The sequence below is a fragment of the Mangifera indica genome, chromosome 1, assembly GCF_011075055.1.
Source record: "Mangifera indica cultivar Alphonso chromosome 1, CATAS_Mindica_2.1, whole genome shotgun sequence".
Taxonomy (NCBI): domain Eukaryota; kingdom Viridiplantae; phylum Streptophyta; class Magnoliopsida; order Sapindales; family Anacardiaceae; genus Mangifera; species Mangifera indica.
In genome coordinates, this window is record NC_058137.1 from 23,109,964 (window position 1) to 23,127,209 (window position 17,246).

General features: G+C 30.4%; 2 protein-coding genes across 2 annotated transcripts; both read right to left on the reverse strand.

Annotated features, from left to right (window-relative positions):
* Nucleotides 1-1,402: 1,402 nt before the first annotated feature.
* LOC123218623 (IAA-amino acid hydrolase ILR1-like 5) lies at nt 1,403-6,135 on the reverse strand. The gene is made up of 5 exons (XM_044640134.1): nt 5,737-6,135; nt 3,728-3,853; nt 2,795-3,109; nt 2,336-2,464; nt 1,403-1,992 (listed from the first exon to the last, which is right to left on the reverse strand). Exons 1-5 carry the CDS (start codon nt 6,049-6,051, stop codon nt 1,612-1,614), a joined length of 1,266 nt encoding a protein of 421 aa, XP_044496069.1. The 5' UTR covers nt 6,052-6,135; the 3' UTR covers nt 1,403-1,611.
* Nucleotides 6,136-8,341: 2,206 nt separating this feature from the next.
* On the reverse strand, nt 8,342-11,439 carry LOC123218613 (NAC domain-containing protein 91-like). Its single transcript, XM_044640121.1, has 6 exons — nt 11,102-11,439; nt 10,737-11,014; nt 10,415-10,645; nt 9,591-9,884; nt 8,870-9,277; nt 8,342-8,789 (listed from the first exon to the last, which is right to left on the reverse strand). Exons 1-6 carry the CDS (start codon nt 11,265-11,267, stop codon nt 8,568-8,570), a joined length of 1,599 nt encoding a protein of 532 aa, XP_044496056.1. The 5' UTR covers nt 11,268-11,439; the 3' UTR covers nt 8,342-8,567.
* Nucleotides 11,440-17,246: the final 5,807 nt, after the last annotated feature.

Sequence of the window (17,246 nt, forward strand, 5' to 3'; positions counted from 1 at the left end):
TGGCTCGGTAACGGCTCAGCTCGACTCATTTTTTATATCAAAACGACACCATTTTGTATATATATATGGATCAAAATGACGTCGTTTTGTATAAAAAAATTTTTAAAAAAATATACCAAGCCAACCCGAGCCAGGCTCATTTCGGGCTCGAACCGAGCCGAGCCGAGCTCGAGCTCGAGCTGGCTCGGCTCGAATCCAGCCCTATTTGTAAGTGGCTATGCCAAGAATTGAGTTACGTGTCAATAAGTAGTGGGGATTTAATTGTTATTTCAATAAAACTATTAATACCCGTTTGAATATATAAATAAGTACATATTTAATATGTATTATTAAGTAATTGATGATTTTAAGTTAAAAATAAAATAGTTTTCAATTACATACTTATTTGTATACTCAATATGAGTATGCATAATATTACTTTTGTTATGAATTTTAGTTTTTATTTTCATCTTTCTCAAAGGTTTCTACTTAATCACGTTCATTCTATCAATCTCGTATCATAACTAGTTAACCTTGTAAAGTATATATATTTTAATATTATTTGGCTCGGTCCCAAAATATATGAGAAACTTGATTATAATTATTGGAAAATTTGGATGACTACTTATTCAAAAGCTCAAAATCTTTGGAGATATGTTGATCCAAAAATTCCATTTGGAGGTGATGCAAATTCTTAATGTGGAGATCAACTTGCTATGGGACAAATTCATCCATGTGTTAATTATTCTATATTTGGCAATATAAATAGCCAATGCTAAGACAAGGAGACATGAGAGATATAAAGATATCTTATACAATAAAATTATGTACACAAAAAATAATATGTTATCAGATAATTAGATATTATTTTACCTCTAATTTAAAATTATCTAATATCATAATGATATATTATTATTTTTATAAAAAATTATGTACGTAACACTAATCAAATGACAATGGTAGAATGGTGAGGTATTGTAGAAAGTCATATTCCTCTATTGCTAATAGACATTTTATAAATAACATTAGGGAGGTTTTCACCTACCTTTCAGAAGAAATTAACCTCTATTCCTTACAATTGCCTTGAATTAGTCTCAATTTCCAATAACTCTAACACAACCATATTAGGGTTTAAGACAAAATTAATGAACCAAAACAACATCAAAAAGGGGTATATTTCTTGCCTTAACACTTGATTTAATTGACAAAGAGACCCAATTGTTACTGAAAAATATATATGTTTAATATTACTCTTATTAACACTTGATTTATTAAGAACTCTTCTTCAATATACGTATCAATAAAATTATGTATATTAATAATGACACAACTTGAATATAAATATGAATATAAATTATGATATATCACTCTATCTTCAGGGGTTACTTTATTCACCGGGCTTCATTGATGACCATTGCACCGCTTTTAAAATAGCAAGCTCTGTGAGAAAGATTGCTTTTTATGAACGTTCATCATCTTCAATCCGTAAATAAAGAAAAATTCAGTTTAGTTGGAATTCAATTCCAGTATACGCCACTGTACTTGAACAAATACAAACATTTACCTTAGAAGTATGTATATGTCTTCTTTCACTGCATATACATCAAGTTTGAAACTTGTCCAGCAATCAAGTTACTTCACAATTGAATTTTGGTACTCGTTCAAATAAGTTTCTGCAAGACCGGTGAATATGGCTGCCCCAATCGGCAGAACATCCTCATCAAGAAAGAAGTGAGGGGAATGTGGGGAATGAATCGAACCCTTCTCCTCATTTCTAATTCCAATGCTGAACATTACTCCAGGAATCTGCTCCTGATAGAAGGAGAAGTCCTCCCCTGCCATAACTTTAATTCCCACCTTCACATTCTCAGGACCAAGCAAATCTCGACCGACCTTCTCAACTAAGAGATGCAAACTATTATCATTAACGACAGCAGGATATGGTGGGTATTCTTCGTCTTTCATATCGACATATGCAGAACACCTGTGTACAGCAGCCTGTTGTTTAACAACCTACAGGAATCGAGGATATAATAAAGATGAATTACCACCACTCTTTATCATTTTGTTGCCACAGATGAAAGCTCAAATTCAAGACCAATAAAGCTCAATAGAGTAAAACATGAAAGAATGGATATATATGCTTATAATGAAGCAATGGCCAGTTTGAAAGCTCTCTCAGAATGCATAAAGAATGTAGAATTGAACCATATAGTTTAAAAGAGAAATAGCATGCCAGCACATCCAACTAAGTTATAGAATGTTTATATTCAGTTTTAAAATAAGGTGCTAAAAAACAATGATACGGAGTGATCCTTTTTCCAAGGCTCAAGTGGAAAGTTTACTGGTTTCTTACCTCATTCAACCTCTTTCGGAGTTGATACAAGCCTTCTGTTGTAAGACTTCTCAACGTACCACCAAATTCAACATACGGAGGAATTACATTCAATTCAGTGCCAGCTCTAACGTAAGTAACTGATAGCACCTTCAACCAAAAAAAAAATCCCATAAAATCACATTAGACAGCACCTTAAATCACCCTATGAACTTGTTCTTGTATTTCCAGATTCCTAAAATGCAGTAAAAATCCCTCCATGGTTTAATAAGCATGATATACAGAATTTGTTGCCACTTTTGGCTGATGGGTTAGTGGTCTCTAGACTTCTAAGTCTTTTCAAAATGATATGTTTAAAGAAATTTATACCGACAGTTCTTTCAAAATTTATCAAGCATATCATACATTAAATATTGTTTCATGCAATAATAGCAAATGAAGTAGATTGTCATGTAGGACTGATAGACAACAGAAACATACTTGACTGTGGAGAGGATCGGCTTCTCTTGAGATGAGTTGTTGCAATGCCAATATTACAAATGAAACAGCAAGTATTGGATCAACAGCAGATTGGGGCTCTGCAGCATGCCCTCCTCTCCCCTCTAATCTTACAGCAAAAAAGCATACAGCAGCCAGGACTGGCCCTGAAAGGGATCTTATGCTTCCTGTGGGTATTTGATAATCGACATGCATTCCAAATATGGCTTCAGAGTAACCAAGAGCACCTTCTTTAATCATGTGAGAAGCACCGGCACCTCCCTCCTCGGCAGGTTGGAAAAGAAGTCTCACAGTTCCCTTCCAACACCAAATGGAGTGAAAGTTGTGCAATTTTTAGTCCAGTCAAAATCCCAAATTGCCATGTTACAAAACATTAGAGGGAAGAAGGGACAATCTGCTAGACAATTAAAAGAAACAGATGCAGAAGCATGATTTTCAGACAATGACATGCACTCACACAGAACTTAGTCATCAGCCAGTTTATAAGTAGACAGATATAAATTTGATTAATTATACGTAAGTGTAGCAACTAAACATCATAAGTTTGTCAATAGAGTAACAAAAACAAACATCAAAAATAAAGAGACGCGGAAATTGGAGTAGTTGATTTCATTTAAATTGATCTCTCCCTTATATCATCTTACTGTTTATACATCGATGTCCAATCCGAAATATAGGCTTTTTTTTAAAATGAAATATCAGTAAAATCCAAATATCCAGCTCCATAGATTAAATGCAATTACTAGAACTAAAAAATATTTGTTAGGTAAAGAAGATAGCAAAATCACTACTGTTTAGACTTAAAAAAATTACACTGTTAGAGATATGAAACAATCATTAGCTATCTAAAAAACCTTTTTATCAAAACATTGGCTTAAGAAATGTTACGGAGCATTCTCTAATAAACTCACAGACCTTAAGTTTATCTTGACGCTGATGAAGCAGCTTGGCAGCACCCAGGAGCATGGTGGTATGAGCATCATGTCCACATCCATGCATTTTCTCATCAACTTTGCTTTTATGCTTCCATTCCACCAGTTCCTACACATCATTAACTTGCATACTATCAAAATAAGAATAGAAATAAAGAGATTCTACATACATCACGTGCATGCCTCTAACTTGGCATAATATGCCTCATGTATGGTAGACTTATTTTAGATTGCCAATGCCAATACTAAAAATGACAATCTACCTTACATCAAATGTAAAAATCACTTATGCATCAATTAGTACCACATGATTCATGCGTTCAATTAATAAAACTCAATCACATATGTCATTATTAAAAAAACAAGAAGTATATTATAGGCCTCCCACATCAATAATGGAATAAACTAATACAACTTTATTATATAGATAATCATTTAAAAAAATAGATGTCAATTACATCATCCATACATCAATGTAACAATTAAACATTGTCGGACACCTTAACCATTTCAAAAATCACTAATCGTTGGCTTAGCATGATACTCCCCCGTGTACAGCAAAAACGAGGTGTCCAGAGATGGAGGTAGGCTAGAGCAGGTTTACTTCTGAAGGCTTGAGGGCCACCACTTTCATGTTACACACAGATTTGGACTCAAGGCCTCAAACAATCAGGTTGAGTATGAAACACTCCTCGCAAGGCTATGACTAGCAAAGGAGATGAGGCAACATCAGTCAACATCTTCAGCAACTTTCAACTAGTTGTTTTCCAAATTACTGGAGAATTTTAGGTACAAGAAGGTAAAATGGCAGATTAATTAGAGAAAGAAGTTTAATGTTGGAGTCCTTCGAGCATTACAAGATCCAACAAATGCCCTGAGACTAAAATGCTCATGTCAATGATCTAGCCTCGATAAGAGATGTTGAGATCCTAAACGCTATTCCAGTGGAGTCTTAAATATTCTTAACATCACTGCTCCTACCCAGATTGCACTTTTGATAGCCCAACAAGCGACATAGATGGACCTCATAATTAGTAACCTCAAGAATGGAACTCCTGATAAAGGAAAAGTGAAAGCACAAGCTCTTTGTACAAAATTCATGCGGCACATCTTGATCAATGACAAATTGTATAAGTGAGTCAAGAACACTCCCTTACTAGGGAGCATCACAAGTGACAAGGGGGAACATTCTCAAGGAAATATACAAAGGCATAAGTGGAAATCATGCTAAAGAATGTCCAAAAGTCTGCATTAATTAGGGACCAGTGAGAGCATGGAGCTGACTAACAATCCAAAAGAAATGTTTTCCACTATCATTATTATTATTTTTTTTGTTGGCCAAAGAAAGTCCGAAAGTCTGCATTATTAAATTATTTTCATGGACCAATTTTCATCTCTATCCCCTATTATCACCAGATTGCGCCATTATCTTCTATATCAATGAGATAATCGATCAGTAATTGTCATTTACGTGTCTAGGTTTAATGTATTAAGATCTAAACATGTTTTTATATAATTATATAATAATCATTTCTTTCTGTCCTATATATCCAGGATTGTTCAAAGGTAAAGGGAGGACAAAATTTGTAATTACTACAGTTACACTAACAAATTTACATAAAAAATCACTAAAAAAATAGTAGACGTCTGCCTCGTGTAATTGACTGTACCACCTTACAAACATCACCGTTTACCATTATTTTATTACACTGAATTGCACCTCACAATTTGGTGTCCTTATCATTGATGTTGTTTTCCACATCAACACCAACCGATACAATCTAGCATACATTTTGGCTACACATCATTCACACATTTAAGTTAATAAAACTTAGTCACTTACATACTTACTTTACAAAAATATAATGGTACGCCTCCACCAGAGACTCTCTCACCATATCAATCAAAATAGAGAAAGTATATAATCGTTTCAGAAACCAATTTCATCGGCATAGTTTCATCATGAAAATGTAAAGAGAAAAAGAAAATTACTTGCATAGGAAGGGCGTCCATGTCAGCCCGGAGAGCGACAACAGGGCGAGAACCGGAGCCAATTTGAGCAACGATGCCAGTGATTGCAAGTGGATATGAGTAAGCTATGCCAAGTTTGTCAAGTTCATGGCGGATGAGAGCACTAGTGTTGTATTCTTGAAATTTGAGTTCTGGGTTTTCATGGATTTTTCTCCTTACTGACACTAACCACTCGTTGTCTTGATAAGCTGACCTTAAAATGTCATCATATTTACAAAGAATTGAAGGTAAGATAATCAAAATGAAGAGCAAACCAGGAACAAAAACAAAACCCATTTAATATACGGCTGTAATGGAGATGGCAGGAAAGGACTCAGGATCTGCTGGCTCACAAATCACTTTGCTCCATGAATTATAATATAAATGGGAAAATAGCAAATTTATAAAAATATAATAAGTTAAATTTAGACAAAATTTGATTTAGTTTAACTTACATAATAAGAAATGATTTAATTTAAATTTAACTCATAATTTGATTTAAATTTATTAAAATAATATTTTTTATTTATTATTTGATCAAATAATTCTATTTATCAATAAATTATAAACTCAAATAAAATATTAATTAAAATTAATATAATTAACTCTTTATTTATATTTATACTAATAGAACATTGTTATTGTTTTTAATTAAAAATAATATAAATTGGAAGTACAAAAATTATTTAATAAATTTTTTTGGAACAGTAGTGTTATTTAGTTAAAGAATTTTTTTGATTATTTTAATAATTTTATAAAAATATTAATAAATTTATAATATAAAGGGATATTAATTAAAATAGACAGCTGCTTTTCCATACATTAATTAAAATAACAAATTTAAAATATATAAAAAATTTTAAGATTAAAAATAAGTCATTTAATCTAACCTTATTGGGGAATTGTCATTTGGCAAAAAAAAGAAAAAAAAGAAAAAAAAAACCCTTAAAAATCAAAGCTAATAAAATAATTCTCTTAAATTTTAATCAAAACACAAAATTTCCACCGCAGAGAAAATAAAAAGAAATAAGGGAATAATTATTACGTCATTACGTATTTTCAATTTACTAAATTTAAATAACATTTTTCCCCGGTTAATTTTATTAAATATATTTCATCCTTAATTAAATGATGTGATTGATTGAATTAGATATTTTTGATGTGATTATAACAATAATTTCATCTATAATTAATGTGATTATCGATTTGAAACTAATCAAAATTATAATTAAAGTATAAGTCTTGAAATTTCGACATTCACATCCTTTTCAATTATTTGTTTGGGATTTCACTTATTTAGTCTTCATCTATTGATCAATTTTATGTTCTTTAAAAAACTTTAATTCCTTTAGAAATTATATATCTTTTCAAAGTTATATAATTACCACTTTAAATAATCACTAAATGATAAAATAATAAACCATTTAATTAAAAATCTAAAGAAGAAATATACCATTTAAATTCAAAATAAGGCCAAAAGAGTAATTTCATTGGATTATGTATCCTAAGAGTTAGCATTCTTTACAAAATTTTGAATAATCTTTTACCCATGTTTTTTTTAGAACTGATTTTCCATCAGACTTTTTATTCACAACTCTATTCTAAAAAAATCAACAAAGAAATTAGGAGTCTTAATTTCATGCCCTTGTCTATTGTTAAAAGTAAACATAGTCCAAATGTCTAATGACCACCTTTATCAGTCTTCTAAATTCTGATCTATATGTTATTGGGCCTTGCAGATACTCCATGGAAGGAAGAATCTAGTTGGGCCATCCTGATCTTTGGAATTCTTTCTTTCTTTAATCTTTTAAGCCCAAAAATCTTCCCTTACAAAGTTACAATATAAAAATAATAAAGACAGGTTTAATTTAAGTAATATTTTATTATAAAAATAAAATATTATCATAGATATTTAAGAAATTATTTAATATAAATGATTGTTATATTTAATAAAATAATTATTATTTGATTGAATATAATAAATGAATACTTAAATATCCTTAATTACTTATTATATTATTAAAAAATATTTTTATTTTAAAAAATAATAAATAAAAATATAATTATAATATTAAATCTTAATTAATCTTTACCCTAGTCTAATAATCTAATTCATGTTTTTCCATTGGGATTCATTGTTGAATCTATTATATCACCACATTCGGCAATCAATTTTTATTTTCATAAAAAATTTACTCCAAAAATACCTAACATTAGTTTGACTAAACCTTCATCCATAACATCCTAATGCATCTTGAATGAAGATTTATCATCTTAACATTTAATTTTAGACTAATTTAAATGAAAAAAAAAAGTGAAACAAGGCTGTAACTTTGTTAAACTTGAATGACCAATAATTTTTTTTTTCAAAAATAATGATTATTGATTAGAAAAAAAAATCAATAGGTTGGATTGGTATTAGGGCCTTTGACATGATTAAATAAATGGGTCAAATTTGCTTAAGACTTATTCTGACACCCCTAATTGCTCAGATTCTAATCGTCTCACAGAATGAACAAGCATTTGAGTGGTTCACATATCTCAAACCATACACAATTCAACAGAAAAGGAATATGCAGGAAACACGGGAAGAAAAAGCTGTTGTTCTCTCTCTCTATATATATATATGCAGACATATACAAACCAGGTCCAAAAACCTAAACTACAAAAGGTAGTTACATAAATCATAGATTTAGACTAAAAATGAGAGTTGCAAATATATCTCAAATCGAGTTAGTAAATCCCATAAAGAAGTAAATAGCAGACTAGTAGACCATACAGAGGGATAAGATATCACTAAGTGAAACTATAATTTAAGATTTAAGAGATGCCAATGTGCTAACCAAGACTGAGAACACCACTATAATTGCAGCTATCCTAAACAAAACTGCAAGTGACCGACGGCTTTGAGAAGCCTGTGAAGATTCACTCCCCCTTGAAAAGTTGAGCTTTGATTTTCCATCGGATCTATCAATTGTAGTAAGCTCTCCAGAAATATTACTGTTTTCACTTGACTCTTCTGCAGCTTTTACACCCTGCACATTTAAATAAAATTTCAGAATCTAATATTGATACTTTAAGAACTTTTCATAATCACCATTTAAAAACTTCCAACCTCTCTATCAATGGGTTTTGATTCATATTCCTCTAGCATGTAGCCTTCAGGTCCTGCTGCTGTACAAGCTATTGGCACATGAATTTTATGCTTCAGCTTTATTCTTCTTAAAGCAGTGCCCTGAAAAATTGAGCCATCATTCTTTTGATTACTCTGTCGTTGGCGTGTCCTAATCCTGATTCCAGTTCCAGCATCATTATTGCCGTTGATTTCGTCCCTGTGATTGCTTGATTTATTGAAACCAAGATAAGATAGGTCAGTGATATAGCCTGATGAAAAAACATCCTGTTCGCAAAATTGACTCTCTAAGAAACACTGGTTTGTCAGAACTGCGAAATCTTCTGGAGCTGTTTCCATACTAAAATGAGCTTCCTCAGACCACAATGAATTGGGAAATTCTGCCTCAGGCTGTTGCACAGATGAACAATTATGTTAGACAAATACAAAATAGGACTATAGTAAAACTGATACTGAATCTTGACACAACTAAGCAAATTTGATGACAGAATTAAGAATAATGCTACACATATATACTCTCTATCCAAATTCTAGAACACAAAATTTAATGTAACCTTTTTGTTATATTATCAGATCAGAAACTCTTATTAATTGCCTTTTAAAAAAAAAAAAAAAAACATTCTCTTACAATCTATGCGTGCAACATCAATTTACAAACAAAAGTTTGTCTAGCAGTATTGCAAAATGGATAGCTCTGACTTACCAGTGCTTGGCCTCCTTCCACATCAGCAGACTCGCAGCAAGATCCACTGTCCTTAACATGGGCCATGTTCTTAGAGGTCTCACTTTCAATGGTTATATTATCCTCTGAAGTATTAAGAATGGAATCCAAGAACTGAGAAACATAAGCATCTGCTTCAGATTCATTATTGACTGTGTAAGTTATAGAAGCCGATTGTATCTCCTCCGGCATGGGTGGGTACAATGGAAGAAAGGGGCTGAACTCTTGTGGCTGCCAAATTAGCTCTTTTACCAAATCGAAGTCTTCATCTTTCAACTAAAAAAAGTATACAGATACATTACTTATTCTGCAAATGAATTGAAAAGTTCGATAAATTATATGAAACCCCATTTGGTCCGAAAACAATTTTTCAAATACAATCCTAGGAAAAAACTTTAAAAGAAAAAAATTCATATTTAATCAAAGTCTCCATCTTTCAACTAAACAAGAAAAAGCGTATAATACATGATTCATCATGCAAATGAATCAAAAACATGTAAGTCCATGAAAACCCATTTTGTTAAAGTTAGTAAAACCTTCCCAAAAAAAATTCATATACAATCCTAAAACTACAATAATAAATAGTAAATAAATATTATGCATTAAACACATGAAAATCTTTTTCTTTCATCTAAATGAAGCACATAATTACATTACTCATGACGCAAACGAATTGGCAAATTACATAAATTATATGAAATGCCATAAGATATTAAAAATATTAAGGTACAACACAAATTCTCAAGGAAACAAACGGGGTAGAATAAGTTTGAAATTGAAATTGAAATTGAATTGAATGTTAATACCTCAGTAACAGTGTCTTCTTCAACAACTTGAGGCACCGAAACATCAGAAGTGGGTCCGCCTGGAAGTGAAGACTCAACAATTATGGGATCATTTTCCGGTTTAACTTCCAAAACAGGGGACTCAGACACCTCGGGAGATGAAATGGGGGCTTCACGCTCACCCTGATCTTCAAAATCAATTTCAACCCTCTCATCTTGCTTCTTAAACAAACGACAAAGTACAAAAGGACTCTGCAAATAAACCCAACAACCAAAAAAAAACATAAGTCACACAAATTCAAATTAAAAAAAACCCAAAAACCATAAGAAAATTCAACCAAACCTGTCCAGGTAAAGTGCCATCGAGATCCTTCGAAATTGGACGATACTCGTGCATAACCCAATTGGTTCTGTTACCCTTTGGTGCTCGCCCGATATGAAACACAAGAGTTTTCTTCATCCCAATTAACGTATTTCCAGACTTAATTTTCCGATCTTTCCCAGTTGCTTTCCAATACCCAGCATTCGTTGCTCTGTTCAATCTTTGCCCATTTGGGTACTTTCTATCTTGCGGGCAAAAGAAGAACCACTCTGGATCATTCGTCTGAATCGCTGATAAACCTGCAAATCCAACCAAAACCCATCAATTAAACCAAGAAAATCGAAATAATTCAGTCAGTTCGAAACGATTTTAAATAACTACAATACCAGGCAAATCCCAGGGCTCCCGTTTACAAACATCAATCTCCCTAATGACTCTAACTTCTTTGTTATGCCCGTTGATCTTTAATCTAAGGTAAAAGTTAACCAATTCTTCATCAGTGGGTCTGAATCTGAAGCCTAATGGAAGTGAACTAAGTGAAATTGCTCCCATTTTTTCCCCTTCTTTTTTCTTCTTTCTGAAACCCCAAACAAAAACTGAACACTAGGTGTGAAATGGGGAAATTTATAGAAGAATTACCGGGTTTCTTGAGGAAAAAGAAATAGCCAAAGCCCAAAGCCAATAGAGGACGACTTTTCTTTTGGTCTTTTTTTATGTAAAACAATAAACACCCACCCGCGGTTTCAAACCTGTGTATATTCCGCGTTTGATTTGTTGCATTTTCCCTTTTTCACCCTGTTTATGATTTTACCCGTTTGAAATCCACAGGGATAGACTGGTATGGAAAAAAACTCAATGGCCGTAGTCTTGCGTTTTCCTGCGAATTATCTTCTGACACGTGGATTTTCTTTAGACATCACATCGTACGGTTGGCTCCACCACTCATGACGGAAGAAAATTGAGGAAGCTGCTGCGGAAGCTTCTGCTTCCTGCCAATTTAATTGGATTAAATACTTTTTTGACCCTTGAGATTTTGACAAATTCCCCCAAACTCAAATATTTTTGAAAGCAACATTGACACCCTTTGGGCATTTCGTTCGGAATGGTTATTTTAATAATTTACTTTTTATTGTAAACAATAAACTGTTTAATTTACACATTAATAAAAAAAATTTAATAATTTTTTATTACTAACTATGATATAATAAATAATATAAAGAATGATTTTATTGTTATATTTATCTTATATATCAAAAAATTATAAAAATAATATTAATTTTGTTACTATTTTTATTTTTTAATTATTAGACAAAAATACTCTTATTCTTAATTAAATTAATTAGTTATATAAAAAATATTTTAAAATATGTACAATGTCCATAAGACAAAAATGGAAAAAAATTAATTATTTTATTACTATAAACTAAATAAAAATTTATTATTTATACATAATAATTTAATTAAACATAACAATAATTTATATTTAATAATTTTTTAATAATATATCTTTATGATAATTTTTATAATAAAAAATTACACTAATTTTATCAAATATAGTAATAATTTATATTTAATAATTTTTAAATAATATATTTTTATTATAATTTTTTATTTTTAGTAATAAAAAATTATTTGAACCAAACACACTATTAAAATTGAGGGTAATTAATTAAAATAATCATGTCAGCATATTTGGGTTAAACAAAATTGCCCTTATATAAAGTTGCTTTTAACTCATCTTCAAACTTGAATACACCTTACATATTAAGTCATGTGAGGTTGCTATATAAATCCCTTAGTGATTTTTTTCATGTATTGAGGATCAAGGATGTAAAGTTAGAAGATAGTTTGATATATGAGGACCGATTGATGTAGATATTGAATTAAAAAAAAAAACAAAAGAGCTTAAGAACAAACAGATTTCATTAATCAAATTATTATGGAGTAATTATAAGATTAACAGAGTCATAGGAGAAGTACATATAAGATATGAGATAAAGATTCTCAGAATTGTTCAAGTGAATTTTAATAATGAAATTCAAATAAAAAGGAAGGAAATATAACACCTAAAAGTTCATCCAAAAGCTATTTTAGTGATTTTATAATATTTTAAATTTATTGAAATTTTATTTAAGTGTTGATGAAAGATCATACATAGAGGGTTAATGTTTTTTCAATGTCTATGAAACATTTATAAATGATAGACAATCACTCAAAGGTAAGAAAGTAAATTTATTGCCATGAATGTTTGGACATGTAAGAGGTACAACCATTCATCAGCAGAAGTTATTGAATAATTACATTTTTGAAAGAGGAAGAAACACAATGTAAGTGAATAAAACTACTATAAACACTCATATATGAAAGTTACAAACCCATTCCAACGATTGAATTTGAAAATCTATATAAAAGGATTAGACATAAAAATTTTACACATCCTTTATATTATCACAAAACACTTTATAGAGAGTAATTGATGGTCAATTTTAAGTCATTCGAATATTTGTCATTGGATTTTTAAAGCTAGAAGATAAGCTTCATCGTAGGACAAGTAAGTAGGATGTATTCATTCTAATTTGATATTTATGGATTAGAATGCATTTTGTTTGGTTGAGTTGGGTGTTTTGGAATCTCTTATTGAACATCTCAAGTGCTAAAGTGATGTAATATGTTGAGTAAAAATGTTAATAGCATAAAAGATGATATGTAAGCATATATTTATGACAAGATAAATTTAGGAATACCCTTAATCTTTGTGTACCAAGGCATATGAATAGGTGATATAGTCTTAATATTTGTGAAATAAGGTGATAAAATGTGGGAAAGTACCTAAGAATTGAACTGAGTTTGATAAAGTTATAGATTGTGTGAAAACAACTAAGTAATTAAATAATAAGCCATTAATTTTATAATCTATGACATAAAAATAAGAAATAAGAGTAAATGTTACATAACCTTTGACTTAAAAAGATTTAGTGTATGTCAATGTTATGTGATCTTTGGCATGTAAATGAAGATGATAGTCACTATTGTATGATCTATGACGTAAAATCAAGAAGAGATGTTATTGTTATGTGATATGTGACGTAATGACAAAATGTCAAAATACTGTGTGATCTTTGGCATAAGAAAAAGAAATAATGTTATTATTGTGTAATCTTTAGTATGATAAACCAATGTTATATGATTTTTGACATGAGTTTTTATAAGTTATTATTATGATCTCTAGCTTATAAACCAAATATGAAAACATGAGGGATATCTCGGGATGATACATACAAGATGTTTCATGGACACGCTCGTTTAGGGGCATCTACAGTAAGGTGTCAATCTAGTAATTCGTGTATCTTTTATGCATGGAGAGAGAAATTATACTAGTTTATTCATCACATGATTAGTGAAATATTTTATGCACACGCTTGCAAAGACAACATTTAGGTGATTTTAGTAGTTCATGTATATTGTGTGCATAGAAAGAGAAACTGCAAGAGTTTATTTTCTCTTGTGGCCAAGGCTTCCACGCATTTGTAGTCTAGTCCAATTGACAAAGTTAAGTAAAAAAAAGGAGGAGATTGAGAAAGAAATGAGTAAGACATGTTTTCACGAGGTGTAAAGTGACGAGATAAAGCGTATTGTCATTGTGAGAAAGGGCAAAAAGGAGAAGCCCTAATGACTTTAATGCAATAAAGAAAGGGGGGCTAAGAGAGTAAGATGAGTTGTGTGCATGTGAAGGTACATTTAGGTTACTAGCTTCCTAAACATTTAGCATTCATTCATTCATTGTGATTGTTTTGTAGTTCATTGTGATTTTTTATAAGTAAAAGATGAGCAATAAAGTTGTAGAGTAAACATGTAGCAGGTGAGTAGGATGCATTATCTATATTTCATATTTAAAATATCATCATTATGTATTTATATAAACACCTTTTATACGTTTTTTAATAAATCATTTATTTATACTAATTTATTATTGTCAAGTTTATTTTTTGTTATATTAAAGTTCTAAAATATGTGTTTTCATACAAAATAAGTTAACACATCTCTTTTTATATATTTTCAAAGGAGAATATTCATTTAAAAATATATGTTACGGTCTTACCTGGTTAGCCAGATTTAGTTTCCACAATAAGGTCTAATAACCACAAAATCTAGCCGTCTCAAAGGCCTACAACGATGGCCATATAACATGCAAGTTCCAAGAAGCCATGGAGAGAAAAGGGGAGAAAGAAATTTAAAATAAAGGATAAAAAAAGAAAAGGAAAAAGAAGAAGAAAGAAAGGAAAGATTTTGGCTCTACTTGTATGGATTTAAAACGAGGAAGGAGAGGAAAAAAAATAAAAGGAGATGGCCGAGGAGGAGGAAGAAGAAGAAAGAGAAGGAGATGATAGTGGAGAAAAGAAAAAGATGAAATATAGAGTAAGGGTTAGTATGGTAATTACATTCTTTGCACCAACGCCAAAACTAAATTTTCATTAATAGAATTATAATTTGGGTGAGAAATTGTCATTAAATCAATCAATGAGTGGACATTGCTATTTCTCCAAACCTTGGGCGCAAAAAAAATTTTACTGTCTTACATGTTTTTTTTTTTTTAAAGAAAAAAGGGCAAAAGGTTATCCACCACGGTGTTCTTTAATATAAAATGTGGATTTAATAATTCATTCAATCCTTCTTTGATAAGTTAGCAGCTTTGTCGCTTTGTGCTTGCACGACAGCTGGCAGTAGATTGTGGATATTTTTATAGGAAAAGACTTGGATTAAAAAATAAAAAATTAAATAATGAAATTTCTCTAAAATTCGGGGGGAAAATAAAGAAACAAGTTTAAGAATTAATTCGAGAATTTCTATAATATTATAATTCATGCCGTCTTGAAGTTGAAGGGACATGTAAACCAAATTTGAGAAATTTAATTAAAAATACAATAAATAAGAGTAAAATTAATTAAAAACTATAACTTTTTTAATTAAATTTATTTCACTTTATATCGGTTCAAGAATATTACTTGTTTACTTTTGTCAAATCCCATGTTTTTTGAGGTTTTCTTTTATCTTTAAACCTTTTGTAATTATTTAATAAAATTTAGTGGAAAAAAATGGCTCCCTTTTTCCATTATCAATGGGGGGAGACTTGCTTTTACCCCCTATGATTTGGGTCAACTATGGCTCTGTTTTTTCTAATTAAATTATAACATAAACTTATTTAATTTTAACCTTAGGTAATTGTAAAATCTATCTCATTTCCCAATTAAAACAAACCCCTCAAAGGTAAAAGCTTAAGATGGGTCAAGTCATTTTCTTTATCACCATTACGAAAATAGTAATAGCTACATGAATGTGAAAGCAATTGCAAGTTGTGGAAAAAGTAACAACAAAGCTCTTTATCCACGCCACCATGTGGGCCTCTAGTTAGGTCCTCTACTTTCCAAGTTTGAGGTGACAAACGTTACATTAAGCCATCACTTGAAGGTCTCCAAAATTTGTGCACTTCCTTCCTTCCACTACTCTGTCTCTTTACTTCTCCACTTTGTTCCTTTTAGTATGAGTGAATTACACTTTCCCCAACAAAGCTTAGCCCATTAACAATAATTAAAAATAATCTTTTAAATATCTAAATTATATAAGAAATCTCTTGTTTTTTTTTTTTTTTAAATTCTCACCCCTCCTAGCTCTCTTCCTATATATAGTTTTTATTGTATAATCACATATCAAGGAGTAAACTATAATTTTAAAAATATTGGAGGTCTTTTTAAAATTTCTAAATGTTATTAGAAATTTGAAAAATGCTTGGGGTCTTTTGAAAAATATTAGTTTACCTCCAAATAGTTACAAAAAGTACAGTTACGAGGTTTTCAAAGAATTGAATAAAATATAACAAATTTTTTATGAGTTAAACTATTATATTTAAAATATCTGAGTTTGATAGAAAGTTGTTGTTTTTAATTTTAAAAATTATCAGATAATAAAATTATTATTTTACTCTTATATTGTTAGTTATTTTAAGAAAATTTAAGTAAAAAATTATTATTTATATCAATTAAGAGTGAAAAAATGTTTTTAACCCAAACCTTGAGCATGAAATGTCATTAACTTTTTTAATATTTTATCCATTGAAACAAAAAAAATAAAATAAACACAAGTGAGAGAGAGAGGCTTGTATGCATTTTTAAGCTTTTCTTTTTCTTTTTCCTTGTATGCATTTTTAAGCTTTTCTTTTTCATGTTTTGGAGTCCTAGGATTCCTAAGGATATGCAACTTTTGGCATCTTCTTTCTTGATGTATTAAAAATCTTCACTTTCAAATTCAATCATTTTTATTATTGAGAAACCATACCAATTTCATTTTTTTAATACATCTAGAAATATTATTATCCCTAAAAATGTCTTAAATCAACTTTATATTAGAAAAGTAAGAAAGGCCATAAATTATTACCTTGAAAGCATAAGACAACCTTTTATATCTTTAACTTTTTTTGTATTTTTGGGTAAGGACATCATATATCTTCAACTTTTAAATAATAAAATAATTGGGATT

Excerpts from the sequence above, each read along its gene's own strand:
- LOC123218623 (XM_044640134.1), bottom strand. The coding sequence starts at position 6,051 with ATGGGTTTTGTTTTTGTTCCTGGTTTGCTCTTCATTTTGATTATCTTA. Across the intron at positions 3,854-5,736 it reads TGGACGCCCTTCCTATGCAA|GAACTGGTGGAATGGAAGCA; the intron begins GTAATTTTCTTT and ends AATGATGTGTAG. Across the intron at positions 3,110-3,727 it reads AGCGTCAAGATAAACTTAAG|GGAACTGTGAGACTTCTTTT; the intron begins GTCTGTGAGTTT and ends TGGTGTTGGAAG.
- LOC123218613 (XM_044640121.1), bottom strand. The coding sequence starts at position 11,267 with ATGGGAGCAATTTCACTTAGTTCACTTCCATTAGGCTTCAGATTCAGA. Across the intron at positions 11,015-11,101 it reads GGAGCCCTGGGATTTGCCTG|GTTTATCAGCGATTCAGACG; the intron begins GTATTGTAGTTA and ends TTGGATTTGCAG. Across the intron at positions 10,646-10,736 it reads ATGGCACTTTACCTGGACAG|AGTCCTTTTGTACTTTGTCG; the intron begins GTTTGGTTGAAT and ends GTTTATTTGCAG.